At 33.6% G+C, this 16247-nt stretch overlaps 1 protein-coding gene across 1 annotated transcript in view; it reads left to right on the forward strand.

Moving 5' to 3' along the window:
- Tusc3 (tumor suppressor candidate 3) overlaps positions 1 to 16247 on the forward strand; it is a 247837-nt gene that overhangs the window by 198206 nt on the left and 33384 nt on the right. The window contains exon 7 of the mRNA XM_019207150.2: positions 12093 to 12156. Within this exon, the coding sequence (XP_019062695.2) occupies positions 12093 to 12156 (64 nt within the window). The remainder of the gene's footprint in view (positions 1 to 12092; positions 12157 to 16247) is intronic.

Consider the following 16247-nt stretch of genomic DNA (forward strand, 5'->3'; position numbering starts at 1 on the left):
CAAGCCCTAAAGGAAAATAGTCTCCAACCCAGATTGATGTACTCTGCAAAATTATCTTTCAAAGTTGATGTTGAAATGAGATAATGTCATGACAAAGGACACCTTAGGAACTTCATGAATACCAAATCAGCACTTCAAAAAATTTTAAACAATATCCTGGGAAACAACAATGAGGATAATAACCCCTGGAAGCCCAACAGAATGAATCCATCAGGTGTGACAAGAAATTAAATGCAAAGGGGGAGAATCTAATGAAAAAGTTATGACAAGGATAAGTCAATACATACCAGTTATAACCATCAATGAACGGTCTCAATTCACCAGTCAAAGAAATAGATTAGCAGAATGGGTCAAGAAGGGAGTTCCAACAATGTGCTGCATACAAGAAGCACACTTAATTCAAAAAGAAACTCATAGACTGAAAGTTAAAGGATGGAAAACAATACTCCATGCGACAGGAACCTGGAAAAAAATCAGGAGTAGCTGTCCTCATTGCAGATCATGTAGATTTCAAACTAACGCTGATTAAGAGAGACAAAGAAGGACACTACGTCCTTGTAAAAGGGACTATCCAAGAGAAAGAGATGACAATCATAAATATATATGCAGCAAACAATAGTGCTCCCAACTATATAAAACAAATACTAATGCACATAAAGAATTGAGTAAGTACTAACACAGTAGTAATGGGGGCCTCAATACCCCACTGTAACAAATAGATAGATCAACTAGACAGAATATAAACAGTGAAATAGTAGAACTCAAACTCTTGAACAAATGAATGTAGGAGATGTTTACAGAGTGTTCCACTCCACAAATCAGGATACACATTCTTTTCAGCTTCACATGGGTCGTTCTCCAAAATAGACCACATACTCTCTCATAGAACATGTTTAAATAAAGGCAAAGGAGTTAAAGTTATCCCATGTATATTATCAGACCATAGTGCAGTTAAACAAGATCAGTAGCAGAAAAAAACTGCAAGAACTTCACAAACACATGGAAATTGAATAACTCTCTCCTGAACAACCAATGGGTCACAGAGGAAATTAAAGTAGAAATTAGACAGTTTTTACATATAAATGAGAATGCCAGTACAACATACAGGAATATATGGGACACAATGAAAGCAGTCTTATGAGGGAAATTCATAGGACTGAATATGCATATTAGGAAAACAGAGCGAGTGAAATTAACCTGATACTGAACCTCAGGCTTCTAGACCAAGAAGAGCAGGACAAACCCAAAGTTCATACAAGGGAGGAAATTATAAAGATCAGAGCAGAAATCAATGCAATAGCAAATAAAAGAATGATAGAAAAAAATCAATGAAGCCAAGAATTGGTTCTTCAAAGAATAAAATTAATAAACCCTTAGCCAACCTTATAAATAAAAAAAAAAAAGGAAAGAAAAGTCCCAAATCCATGCAATTAGGAATGAAAAGGGTAAAATTACAATGGGCCCAGCAGAAACCCAGAGAATTATCAGCACTTACTTTGAGAATATGCCAATAAAATGGAAAATAGAGAAGAACTGGACAGATTCCTAGATTTGCATGAATTAGCAAAGTTGAATGAAGGTGACCTAAAAATTTTAAATGACCCTATATCAATGAAATTGAAAATGTAATTAAAAATATACTAAGAAAAGCTCCGGGCCCTGATGGCTTCACTGTGAGCAACTACGGCCCCTACGGTTTAGACTCTTCAATGAAATTGAAAGGGAAGCAATACTCCTGAATTCATCACTGGAAGGAAGCATCACCTTGATTCCCAAAGTAGAGAAAGACCCAACCAAAAAAAAAAGAGAGAACTATTGGCCAATCTTACTAATGAAAATAGATGCAAAAGTCCTTCATAAGATGCTGGCAAATACAATTGCAGAAGATTATCAAGAAGATCATACACCTTGCCCAAGTGGAATTCATACCAGGGATGCAGGAATGGTTTGACATATGCAAATCAATAAATGTAATACACTATATTAATAGAGTCAAGGATTAAAAACCATATGATCATCTCAATAGATGCAGAAAAAGCATTGGACAAAATCCAACATGAATTTATTATAAAAACCCTACAGGAAACTCAAATAGACGGTCTCTACCTGAATCTGATAAAAGCTATCTATAAAAAACCCAACAGCCAGTATCCTACTAAATGGTCAAAAACTGAAATCCTTCACGTTAAAATTAGGGACAAGACAAAGATGTCCACTATCACCACTCCTGTTTAATATAGGTTTGGAAAGAGCCATAGCAAGTAGACAAGTGAAAGAAATAAAAGGAATAAAGATAGAAAAGGAAGTCAAATTATCATTATTTCTAGATGACATGATACACTATATAGAAGACCCCAAGAACTCCACCAGAAGTCTTCTAGACTTAATAACCAAGTTCAGCAAAGTAGCTGGAGTCAAGGTTTACACACAAAAATGAATAGTTTTTCTGTACATGTAAAGCAGACTCACTGAGTGAGAAATGGGGCAATAAATTTCATTCACAATAGCATCCAAAAAATTGAAATACCTAGGAATCAACCTAACGAAATCAGATCTCTACTCTGAAAACTATAGCACTCTGAAAAAAGAGGTTGATAAGGATATCAGAAAATGGAAAGGCATCCCTTGCTCATGGGTAGGAAGAATCAATATAGTAAAAAGCCATACTTCCAACACTGCTATATAGATTGAATGCAATCCCAATTGAAATCCTGGCAGCATACTTCACAGACCTTGAGAAACCAATCCAAAAATTCATTTGGAATAGGAAGATACCTAGAAGAGCAAAAGCAGTATTAGGCAATAAAGAGAAGTAAGAGGGTATCACAATCCCCAACTTGAAACCATACTATGAAGCTACTGTGATAAAAACAGCATGGTACTGGCAAAAGAAGACCTGAGGACCAGTGGAATAGATTAGAAGATGCAGAAAAAATCTTTGACAAAGGAGCCAAACACCCTCACTAGAGGAAACATAGCCTATTTAATAATTGGTGCTGGAAAAACTGGGTTTCAACTTGTCAAAGATTAAAACTAGACCCATATTTTTCTCCATGCTGTAAACTAAAATCAAAGTGGATCAAAAATCTAAATATTAAAAAAGAAACACTAAATTTGCTGGAAGATAGGTTAGGTAGAACTCTTGAAGACATTGGTATATGAAAAAGTTTTAAAAACAAAACCTCAGTTGCCCATGAGCTAGCACAATCAATAAGTATGATGTCTTGTTAAAAAGCCTCTGCACAGCAAGAGAAACTACCAACAGTGTGAAGAGACAACCCACAATTGGGAAAAATTTTTCACCAGATGTTCTCAAAGGTCTACTATCTAGAATATAGAAAAAACTTAAAAAAAACAGACCTCCTAAATTTAAAGACCCAATCCAAAAATGTGCATTTAAAATAAACAGACATTTCTCAGGCAAAGAAGTAGAAATAGCAAATAAATATATGAAAAAAATGTTCAACAGCACTGGTCATCCGAGTTATGCAAATGAAAACAACACTGAGATTCCATCTCACCCCAGAAAGAATGGCTGCTCTCAAGAAATCAACCAGTAAATGCTGGCAGGACTGTGAGGAAAGGGTAATACTGCTCCACTGCTGGTGGGAGTATAGACTGGCGCAACCACTGTGGAAAGCAGTATGGAGATACCTCAAAGAACTAGGATTGAAAGTCCCATCTGACACAGCTATTTTCCTGCTGAGTATTTTCCTTAAAGTGTTACAAGTGATATATGTGTGTGCATTTTCATAGCACCACAATTTGTAGTAGCTAAAACTTGGAAGCAGCCCAATTGCCCATCAAAGGGAGAGTGGATAACCAACATATGTTTTTTTTTTATAAAATGGAATATTACTCAGCCATAGAAGATGATAAACTAGAAACATTTGTAACTAAATAGATGTATATTGAGGCAATACTCTTAAGTGATATAAATAGGACGTGTAAATACTGAATAGTTTCTCTAGTGTGAGAAACTGAAAGTGTACTAAGGACTAAAAGGTATAATAGATAATGTGAAAAAGGAAGAAAAGGGGCAAAGGGGAAAGGGAAAAGCAAGGGTAGGGGAAAGGAAGAAGGCAATAGAATTAATATGAGAAAATGAAAAATAATGAAACAATGTTTTTGTGTAGATAGGGAAGGGTTGAAGGGGGGGGAATAGGCGAAAATAAAAACCAAGATTGATTATGTAAAGATGCAAATTTCCAACAATGAATGTCATTATATTGTATACATTAAATGTACCAGTAAAATTAATTTTAAAAATGATTGATATTACTTTTCATGATGTATTCTAGAGAGAGAAAGGAAATGAGAGAAAATGTTAATGTATTGTTTTATACTTATTTGCATAAAACTACATAAAAGAATGTACAGAAACAATGTAGATAGTGAAAGATAACAGAAATGTTTCCTCTAGATGCTAGCAAGCTCTCGGTTAATTTTTGTTGTTTATTGGGAAAGATAATAATGTCTTTGGAGTGAAATAAACTGTAATTTGAGTAACACCTGACTATTAAATATTTGTTTGTTTTATTTGGCATTTTTCCTGATGTTATACATGGGTCTTTTTAAATAAAATATTTTAAAAGATGGAAATCCAAAATCACATCTCTTAGGATTGGGTTGAGGACATTTTTGTTTGTTTCTTTGTTTGTTTTGAGGGTATTAAAGTATTCCAAAGTAATTAGTTATCACCATGTAATATGTAATATCATGTAATATCATCAATAAATGGGGAGAAATAATTAAGTTGAGCCCTAGGTATTATATTCAGAGGAACTGTTTCCTGCCTGATATACATTAATATAACATTTTATATTGTGCTTATACTGATAATTGTTCCATATCCGTTTAAGTGAAGCAGAATTTTTTGGGATTCACCAAACAGCCTGGTTGTTTATACCTATAACTCTCAAGGGTGATAATTTTAATATCAAGTTTTTTTTATCATGAAAGAATGTTCATTTTTTCAATGGCTTCTATTAAGATGCTCATGTGATTTTTATCTTCTGTTTATGTGGTGTATTGCATATATTGATTTACATATGTTGAGCCATCTATGCATTCCTGTGATTAATCTAACTTAGTCATGATATATGATCTTTTTAATGATTTGCTGTATTCTGTTTGCATATCTCTTGTTGAGGATTTTTACATCTATGTTCATTAAGGAAATTAGTTTGTAATTTTCTTTTTTTTGTTAATTTCTTGCCCAGTTTTTGTATCAAGGTAATGCTAGCTGCAAAAATAGCAGTGTTCCTTCCCTTTTAATTTCGTAAAAGACTTTGAAATGTGGAGGCATTAATTTTTTTCCGTGATTCACAATAATGAATCTATCAGGTCCTGGGCTTTTCTTAGTAGGCAGGGTTTTTATTATTATTTCAGTTTCATTGCCTGTCATTAGATTGTTCAGTGATTTTATGACTTTTAAGTTAAAATAATTCATATGTGTCTAGGAGTCTGTCCATTTCTTATACATTCTCTAATTGAAATATAGATTTTTAAAGTGGTTATTTATATTAATCCTCTGAATCTGAGCATTGTCCATTGTTATTTTTGCCTTTTTCATTTCTAACAGCATTTATTTGGGTCTTTTCTTTCTTTCCTTTGATAATTTTGGTTAAGGCTTTGCCCATTTTGTTTTTTCATTGAAAGAACATACCGTTGGACTCTTCTTTGTAATTTTTTAAAGTTTGAATTCGATTAATCCCCCCTCCCTTTTTTTACTGTGCAGATCTTTATCATTTCTTTTTTTGTTCAATTTTAGATTTGGATTGCTCCTGTTTTTCTAAGACCCTAAGGTGCTTGGGGGTCTGAATGGACCTTTGAGTTGGTGTCCTCTCTGTAGGCCAAGTTCTGATTAATTTTAGTTTTGGTCCTGTGAGTGTAGCTAGCCAGAAATTTTGGTCTTTGTCTTTAGTTTCGACACTTTCCAGTGCGGGTGTGTGTTTGGGAAAGGAGGGTTGGCCCAATACCCAGTGTTTCACTGACTTCTGGAAAGGCTTTCTTGATCTCTACTCCCTTCCCTCCTCGACAATCCACATAAGGCTCTGGCCCAGCATGCTATGTCATGCCTTGTGGCTAAGCCTGTCTCTTTGGCTCTTCATCCTGTCTTCCTCTCCATATTCCACAAAATGTCACTTTCCCACCCATGAACTCTGTCGTGTGTAGAGCTCTTAGAGCTTACCAGCCTTTGGCTTAGATCAGCCAGTTCCCTTTGCAGGCACTTTATGATGGGCACTGGGAAGATACTAGGCTGGCACAGACTTCGCTCTGGGAGAAAATGAAGGAGGCCTGCGCTGGTGCTGTACACCCCACTTCTCTGCGTCTCCCTGGTTGCAATCTGAAGCTCCCTGAGGTACAGCTCTACTAGTGGTGTGTTTCCTGCTCAGCGCCATTACCTTTCCTTTACTTATCCAAGGGCCTGCCGGTGCTAGCTCAGTCTCTGTTGTCCAAGTGATTTTTTTGGCTTCAATTTCTCTAGTGTCTCAGTCTGTAGACATCTCACTGTCTGGGCTCTCTTAACCAGGGGTGAGGAGAATAGGTTAGGAAACTATTTCAGCGGCATTATTGCCGCTGCTGTCTGGCTCCTTCCGAAAGATGATCCTCTCCCAAGATGGCATGTTCACCAAGCTGTTTTGGTCCAGAAGCAGCCCCACTTCCTTTATAAATCAGGACTTTATTTGCTTTCCTTGTTTCTGAGTAACTTGCACTTCCTCCTTTCAGGTATCTCTGCCACCAGTCCTTCATGATAGGTCTCCTAGCATTCATTGTTGATCTTGCTAGGTAAAAGGTAATAGTACCATTGTATTAAATAAAACATACTATTTTTTGTTTTCAAACATGTTGCTTGAAATTAAGAAAATAATATCATTCTTACATATATTTTTATATTGATTGTATTTTGTAAGTTTATCTAAAAATTTAAGTCATGATAATTAACTTTTTATAAAGTGACTTAAAATCCAGTCTTTTCACTTTATTATGGTTCATATATGCTATGGAGTATATTCAGTAGACTAAAACAGAGAACCTTAATTTTAATATTTTGTCATTATTTTCTTCATGGTAATATTTGTATGTATCCAGTTGCAGAGACTGTACATTTTCTTCTTGACTGTATCTTATCTGCAAATGCATTGTCCTAATAATTACAAGTTGAATCTATACTTACATAGTTAAGTACCATTGGTTATTTATATTTCTCTCACTACTTATACATCTCTCTTATATTTCTCTTTCTAGATATGCTAAAAATCATAAAAGGAAAGATTATCAATGAACATCTGGCTTTAGTTACAATGAATTCATTACCCAGTGTTCCTTCTTTCAAAAGATTTTGAAAATATATGCGTCAGTTAAATTCAAATATTTAAGACCAGCTTAGTTATCGATTTTTAAGACCAACTTAGAAAGATGTCTGCATAAGGATAATGATGAAGACATCTGGAACGCTTGTCATTACAGTTCTTTTGTTTATTGTTCAGGCTTTTGGTGTGTGCCAGTAATTTTTTTGTTGCATTTTTCTAGATGGCATGTATTCTTGTATCAATGTGTGTTCCTAGTTTTTATTATATTATTAGTGCTAGATTCCCATGTCCTACATTGGTGCCTAATACATATTAGTTGCCCAATAAAAATTATCAAATGAATTCTAGTTTATTGAATCCTAAGGTCTCTTGGAGCGTCTCATCTGTGTGTGATTTTGAAGACTAAAAAAAAGTTGATTGTTAGTAGAGTTAGTAGAGTATTAGTTTGAATATATTATCTTTTAAAAATATCAGTTCAACACACTAATTTCACCTGTGCAAATAAAATATATGGATGGTATTAAAACATGTTTTGTAATGTTTAGAAGATACAGTTTATTTAAGGGACATGCTTGATTACCTCTGATTATTTATTACAGAAAGAGCCAAGTACTGTACTAATAACTTAACATGACATTATCTTGTGTGATGGTTAGAGCAATGTTTTGAGGAATATTCTCTTACTCTCCTTTCCTAAAGATGAGATAATTCAGGTCAGGTAGTGTTTTCCAGGTAATTATATATATATACATGTATAGATATAGATACGTATGTAAGTATGTAGATATGGCATATGCACACATTTATAAATTTATGATAACAGATATAAGTGTATAGGATGGTTATGGTGAAATAATAAGTCTGATGAAATCTCTAAGGACGGAATACATTTTTTAACCTAGATGTACTTATAAATTAGAGAAGTGTGTGTGTGTGTGTGTGTGCGCGCGCGCGTGTGTGTGTAATTAATTGGTATTATAACTGGGAACAGAAAGTTCATGGCATGATCAGATGTTTTTCTCATGTTTTTGAAGAAGCATTGAAGGGTTCTGAGCAACATAATGGCAGGATTTGATTAATATTAGAGGATATTAATTTGTCTCAAAAATAGATGATAAATTAGAGATAGGGATAACGAAGGAAGATTTACAATAATCTGGCAAGAGATGATGACTGGCCCAGACAAATCCTGGACCTAGTCCTTACACCCCTTTGCAAGTTATTCCTTGAAGGGGTGACAATGAGTGTTGAATTTGGAGTGATTTTTTTTGTTTTTGGTACGGGGATTGAACTCGGGTCCTTGCGCTTGCAAGGCAGGCCACCGAACCACTGAGCTAAATCCCTGGCGCTTGGAGTGAATTTTGAAAGTAGAATGAACAGTATTTTCTGGATGATTGGGTTATATGGAGAGGGTGGAGAGAAGAACAGAGAGAAGAAAAAGTTGATTCCAAGTTTTTGGCTAGGGGAGAGAAGCAGTTCTGAGAAGGAAGGCCTGACAAAGGTTTGTGTTTGGCCATTTTAAGTTTTAGACTTCTAAATGAATTTGGTCTGTTAATGAAGGCTAGAAATGGACGTATATCAGATGAGCTGTAAATGTGAGAATCATTAATACAGACTTGACTAAAACATGAGATTGAATGAGAACGCTGAAGAGTGGCTTAAATCTATGGAGTTTTGAGATACTCCATAGTTAAGAGTTGGAAGGTGAGAATTAGGAGGAGAAAAAATATGGGACCTGAGGAAAAGAAGGAGCTGGTGAGACAGGAGAATCAAGAGAGGCATCCTAAAAGTCAGGGACAAAACATATTATCAAAAAAAGGAGGGAGAGGTCAGATGCAGCAGAGTTTTCAGATAGATTATAGGGTGTAAAATTGAGAAATGACCACAGGATATGTTGTTGAAACTGTCAAAAGCCTGATTAGAAAAATAATACTTAAACAAGAATATTTTGAAACCACAGACTTAGAAAATATCTGAATTATCTCAATTTATGATTCTCATGTAGGCAAAGTACTTTCCAGTTGCTATATAAATTTGGGTGTATTATCCTGTGCTGTTAATATTCAAATAGTTGAGTTGTATAAATGTTGATTTCCATTCTTTTGCCTGTCAACATTTAATTATCCAACTTTAATTTACGTTTCTTCTACAGTATTGTTTTATAAGTCGAAAACCTAAGTAAGTTGCCATGTAAAGCTTTAAACAGTTTTTACTTAATGTCCGTCCTGCTTTTGATAGGCTGTATAAGATGAAAAGGGCATGAATGAACTGTGTAGACAGACCCAGTTTTCAGGGCAGACTTTACCAGTTAGTTACTGGTATAAATTGTGCAATCTTGAGCAAGGAGTTAAATTCCTCCAGGTCTGTTTCCTTATAGGGAGGATGACAGGTAATAACTTTTTTATATATTATTAAGAAGATACAATGGGAAAACATATGTGAACTCTATAAATCAAATATTCAGCAAATAATAAAATAATATGGCTATTAGGAGCTCAGGTTCTGAATTAAGTAAATCTAAGTTCAAATCCTAGAGTGAGTATGTAGTTCCTTGGAAAACTTAAGCAAGTTTCATCACCTCTCTTAAGCCTAAATTGCTTTATCTATAAAATGGCTGTAACAGAAAAATCTACTTTATAGGGTTACTAGAATTAAATGAGATGTTGTATTTATCATCCTTGTTTTAATTATTTAAAAAATAAAACCTTAGTCCTACATTTTTATATCTTGAGTCTTAGCTCTAATCATACTTCATGAGAAGTATAATTTATAGTGTTTGTATTTATTTGCTGCGTGCTTGGCTTTTAAAATTATTATTTCACTATTATCCATTATTAATGTTGAAAATTATATAGGATTAGCAACCAGATTGATTATCATTTTTTAAATTATCCTGGTCTCTGTATAGGACCAATCTAAATGGAAAGTCAGAAAGAAAAAAAAACAACAACAACTATATAGTATGATTCTTTTGTAAAAGTATTTTTGTTAATACCCATTAATTTGACAGAAAATTGGGTTTCAATGTGGTGTTTTCATACCTGCCTACATTTTTATATACCCATCTCTTACATTCCTGTGTCTCACTTCCCTTTTCTCCTGCCTACTACCAGTCTCCCTTCTACTTTTATGTCATCTTTTTTTTTTATTCCACATATTAATGAAAATATGTGATATTTGTCTTTCTGAATCTGGCTTATTTCACCACACATGGTGAAAATTAGTTGTATATGATAGAATTCTTTAGTAGTCATGTGAATGCGTCAGAATCGGCTCTTTTAGCCAGTTTACCCTAGGCTGTGCCTAAATAATACATCTCACCATCCCTACAAATGAGGAGCCATGCTATGAATTATGGTGAAATTAAAGATGGAAACAGAGATGATTTAGATTATGAGACAAAGAAGAGACTTTATGTGAAAATGCCAAGACAGGATTGATGATACAAAATAGAATTTTCTTCAAGAAGACCTTAGGAATCATCTCATTTCCTGATTTTATGGTTGAGAGAATACTGAATTTATGAGAGATTTCATGCCTTACTCAAAGTTAAAAGTCAGTAAGGAATAATTTTCTGACATCTAATTAAATAATCTTTTATTTTTAACACATTACTTCAGTTTCACTTATAGTCAGAATTGAAAACAAGAAAAATATTGAATGAAGGAAAATGTTGGAAGGATCGCTGGCCTCACAATATAATTATTCATTCTAAGTGACATAAAAATTAAAGATTTTGATTTATAAGGTACTATGTTTCTTCTGCAGTATTGTTTTATAAGTGGAAAACCTAAGTAAGAACTTTTATTTAAAACAACTCCGGGGCCGGGGATTTTGCTCAGTGGTTTCACTGCCTGCCTCACAAGTGCGAGGGCCTGAGTTTGATCCCCAGTACCAAAAACAAAAATAAAAATAAAAAAGCAACTGCATACCAACTAATGCAACTAATTTTCAAATGGAAGTTACTGGCAGGAATACTGTTGGAGTTTAGAAGCAGAATATCTGAGCGGGAGACTTGGGCCAGCTTTTCTCCTGGCAGTATCGAATGTGGTCCCTTGCTATTCTTCCTGGTTGTCAAACTAGATTGTGTATTTTTAAATAGGGTAAAAATAATTTGAATAATTTCATTTTGAAAAGAAATATTCTATTGAAATTACATTTTTATAAAGGTAATTCTGTATTTTAAAAACTTTGGTATTATAAAAAGAGAGTTATTTGACATATGACCATGTTTTACTTATTTTAAAAGATGAAGAATCAAAGATTATTTGGTCTGATTTGTACCTTGTACCATCAGTTACATTTTTGCAGTAATCGCTGCAGAAATCATTACATTGTGTGTCTCTTGTTTGTGGTAAATTTTTGTCATGTAAATTTACTTTGTTTTGTTGTTGTTGTTTTGTCTTGGGGATTGAACCCAGGACCTCACGCTTGCCAGGCAGGTGCTGTGCCGCTGAGCTACATCCCGAGCCCACTATTTTGGTTTTTGTTTTGTTTTGTTTTGTTTTTCAGTTTCAGAAACACTTTTTATTGAGCTTTTATAATATGTGCAATAATGTGATGACTTATGTATTTATAATTGATATTAAGTTGCTCTCTCCATTTTAAAGACATCAATCAATAATTTCATGCATTTCTAATGATTGTATTATAAGAATTCTCAATGGGAACTTAAGTACTGTAATAGATGGTTCTACTGCTTCATTACATAAAGGTGCAAAATAATTATGTCCTTTTCTCAGATACTAAATTTTCTTTCTTTGTCTTGTTTTATAGAGCTACATTCATGGGAGCAGCCAGGCTCAATTTGTGGCAGAATCACACATTATTCTGGTACTGAATATCCTTTAAAAGAACTGATTAATTGAAAAGGAGAAACTAAAGCTACATGCTATCGAACTGATTTTCTCCCCTGGTGATAAATATCAAGTTATTAAAAAGAGATTAAATTTTAAACTTTAGTACTAATTTCCTAATTCTCATGCTAATCATTTCCTATCTCGGTATAATTTCATTGTTACGCTGAATCATTAAGTGACACTAATTTTCTGTTTTATACTGACTATTGAATTTAAAAGTATTGCTTTTTCTTAGGGTCACTAATTATCTCTGCCTAGATTTTTTTGTGTGCGTTTAAGATGATTTCCTCTACAGAATTAAATAGGGAGGGGAAAATTGCCCTGTGATATAAATAGGAACATAAAAAAATTGTCTTCTCTCTTCTGTGTGGAGTCAGAAACAGCACAAGTAAAACATCTAGTACTCAGGAAAGGTCCATTGGGTTAAACCTCTGTTCGTTCTCCACTCAGCACTTTACTGCTTAGCCATAGTGTGCATGATACATATTTATTGACTTATTCTTTAGTGTTTCACAAAGGTATAGATAACAAAAAATTATATTTCTGTGTATCTGAATTATAATACAGGATATTTTTTTTCTCATTGAGTTTATTGGTACATTTTAGGTATACGGTACAGTTACATTCATCATTGGGATCTTGTACCTTTACATGACAGGTCTTTGTTCTCATTTTTTCCCTTTACCCCTGCCCTCCCTTCACCCCCTCCTCCTTTCCTTATTTACAGGATATTTTTAAATGATTTACTTTTCCACAGTAAGGTGAGTTGAACCCTTTCATTCCTGTTAATTTTTTTTTTTTATTTAGCTGTGTCTATGAAGCAAAAAACATTAATGTTAAAACAAATGTTAAAAAATAACAAGTATTTGTTACAGGTAAATTGTTTTTAATTCTTATTTATTTTTATATGGTAGCTTCTTGATTTCCTAATTTGTCTTAGTCATGGTGTAGGAATTTTACAGTGTGCTTTACTCAAAGTAGCAAATCTGTAAGCACATTAGGAAGATAAGCACAGAGAAACAGCACGAAAAGACCACTATTCCATTGTAGGCAGAAATGCTCCAATGCATGAACAAGCTGAGATTTAGGACTCAGAGACATTTCACAAGCAGTATGAAATAGCATAGATTTTAGCAGTAATACATAAAATATTTGAAATGCTTATTTATATGCTAACAGAAATTATTTCTTCACATATCCCATGAATTTTTATTTTAGAGAAGTAAAAAATACTTATCACAGACTTTATTATCAGTAAAAATTTTTTAAAAGACATTTTATAATACTTTCTTATTTTTCACTTGGCAGATTTCACTAATATTTTTTGAACTTACACACTTTTTAAACTTTGTGTGTTTTTCCTTTTATTCAAAGAAAGGGTAGACAATGAACAATCACTTTTGTGTTATATGTAGAGAATGTTTCTGCCTTCTTTTGCTCATTCTAATTCAGTGAATCAAATCCTCAGATGCAGTTGCTCTGTACAAACTTGTTTAAAAAAAAACGAAAAAACAGATGAAATTGTTTGGTGTCCTAGGTTGTAGATTCATATTTATAATGAGTAAGGTTTTATCCATATCAGAAATGTTTTGAGAAATCTTATTAAGGAAAAAGGGAAATAGTCTAAGTATTTGAATAAGGTATTTGATGTTTGCAGAAAGTAAGGTTGATAGAAAAATATTTATAATCCAGTGTGACAAATATTAAAATTGCTGCATGCAAATTAAGCAGCAAGAGATGAACAAATTGGTGCCCAAGGAAGTTGAACTGACTTTTCAGCTGGGATTTGAAATGTAAAAAAGGAAGTTCACAAACAGGCTAAGAGAGAGTAATCTGACAGGAGGTAGAGCAGGCTCTTAAGAGTGTATATTAGAAGTTAGCTGCCTTATTCTTTATGAAGCATTCTAAGGTTGAGCACTGGATATCTTAATAAATTTGGCTGTACAAAGGAAAATAATGGTGTACATATCTGGTTTTTTATTTAAGCAGTGAGAGTCAATAGAGATTTGCTGAAGTAGTAATATTAAGGTTCAAGTGGAGAGGGAAGAACAGATGAAGTGAGAGGCACTGACAGTTTTGTGGCTATAAAGGAGAAACTTAAATTAAGGTAATGTATGAGTGACTCACTTGGCTGCTGAAGAGGAAGAATTAATCAAAACTCGATAACTGATCCTACTGAGGTTGAAAGATCAGGGTCAGATAACTTTGGAATTCAGGTAATGTGTTGGTAGGTAGCTTAATATTAACAAAATCAAGATGTACCAGTGGAGGGCCAGGGATTTGGCTCAGTGGTTCCGTCACCTGCCTCACAAGTGCAAAGGCCTGAGTTTGATCCGTGGTAAAAAAAAAAAAGATGTTCCAGGGGAAAAGAAGGTTTGGAGAAAAAAATGTTTAGCCTAACAAGATTCCTAAGATTGCTATGCCTTATGCATACTTTATTGGTAAAGAGTTCAGTTTGCTTAAAGTACGTACTTAAGAGCACAAAGCCAACCAGCAGAAGAGTCAAGAACTTAAAATTTTTCAACCCATTTTTATTCTACTCAGTAATAAACCTCTATGGTGAATAGTCCAGAAGTGTTTAACAAAATTATACAGTAAGTAAATGTGTTAGCATTTCCAAAAAGACATTTTCAATAAAGATACAGTGAGTAAAAGATGTGTTTGTTGTTAAGACTAATGCTTAAAATCAGCCCCTCAAAATCTAAAGATTCCACATCAAACTATGGCATAACAAACAGGTTCTCTTCTGACATTAGACTGATGGGTGTCGCTATCTAGCTGTGCCTTACTGAAATGTCCTGATACTAAAAGAGAATAAAAGATGAGTCTCCAACCTCCCAACCTCCGTACTCACTTGTAGTCCAGTCTATGAACTAGTTTGCACATCTCTATCAATATCATAACGATACATACTTCAACTCTTATGCATACTCCAGTTTCTTTACTGATCCTATAACTAGTTTTCTTGCTGCTTAAAAAGTCAAAATATGAAATGATCCCACATAAAATAAGCTATTTGTGTAAATTACATGCAATACTCATAGGCATTGAACATCCTACAGAACTAGTAACATACATTTATATTAATTCTCAGTTGCACATGATGATAAATTTGCTGTTGCTTCTTGAAAGATAATCAGGATCTTATCAATTTAAAGATAAATGAAGACAAGTTAATATTACTAACATTTTATAGAAGACTGAATGAAATCTAAAACAAAATTATCTTCACCTTGCATCCACCATTAATTTTCTTTTATAGCATATTTTTCCTTGAATACAAACATTTGTTCTCTATTACAGATCAGAAAGAGTAAAATTCTTTCCTAATAAGTAGAAAGCAATGTTATATTTATAAAAAGTCTTTTACTTGAAAATATCTTAAACTTGTTGCTAGTTATAACCTTTGCTTCTATATCAACACTTTTATTTCGAACTGACACTTATTTATCATCTTCTTCCGATCCCAGAATTGAAGGGATATGGAGAATTAAGACACTATGGCAAGTGAAAACTGACACGTGTGACATTAAGGTCGATTCTAGTGTAATGTGTGCTGTATCCACTGGCACACCAGTCCCCCTAGTAAATTCAGGGGGACCATTCCTGTCTACTGCAAGAAGGAAATCATCATAATTTTGTCTGGTTTGAATTTTAAATAGAGTTGTAAATGACATTAACTGTCCCATATCCCACCACTTTGCTTGCTTATTGGTAGAAATAATTGCAGAATAATTAAGATAGTAAGATAATACTTTTTGCAAATATTCCTCAAAAATGTAAAATTATTATGCTTTTTTTTAATGAAGATGAATCATTACTTGGCAATTACATATCTATTTTATTTGCCATGTTTGTAGGTGAATTTAGAAAAGCAGATTTCAAGGTATTTCATGAAGACACGCATAAATTCTTGAATTTTAAGAAGATTCTAAAACCCACTTCATTTCATACCTTAATCTTAGCATGTGATCTATACAAATTTTGGAGAAATTCTTTTATATATAACATCATAAACAATTTCATATATAGGGTCATTCAACAAATTACGGTTTTATTAGTCTTTTTTTTT

The sequence above is a fragment of the Fukomys damarensis genome, unplaced genomic scaffold, assembly GCF_012274545.1.
Source record: "Fukomys damarensis isolate Sample0158 unplaced genomic scaffold, DMR_v1.0_HiC HiC_scaffold_18, whole genome shotgun sequence".
NCBI lineage: Eukaryota > Metazoa > Chordata > Mammalia > Rodentia > Bathyergidae > Fukomys > Fukomys damarensis.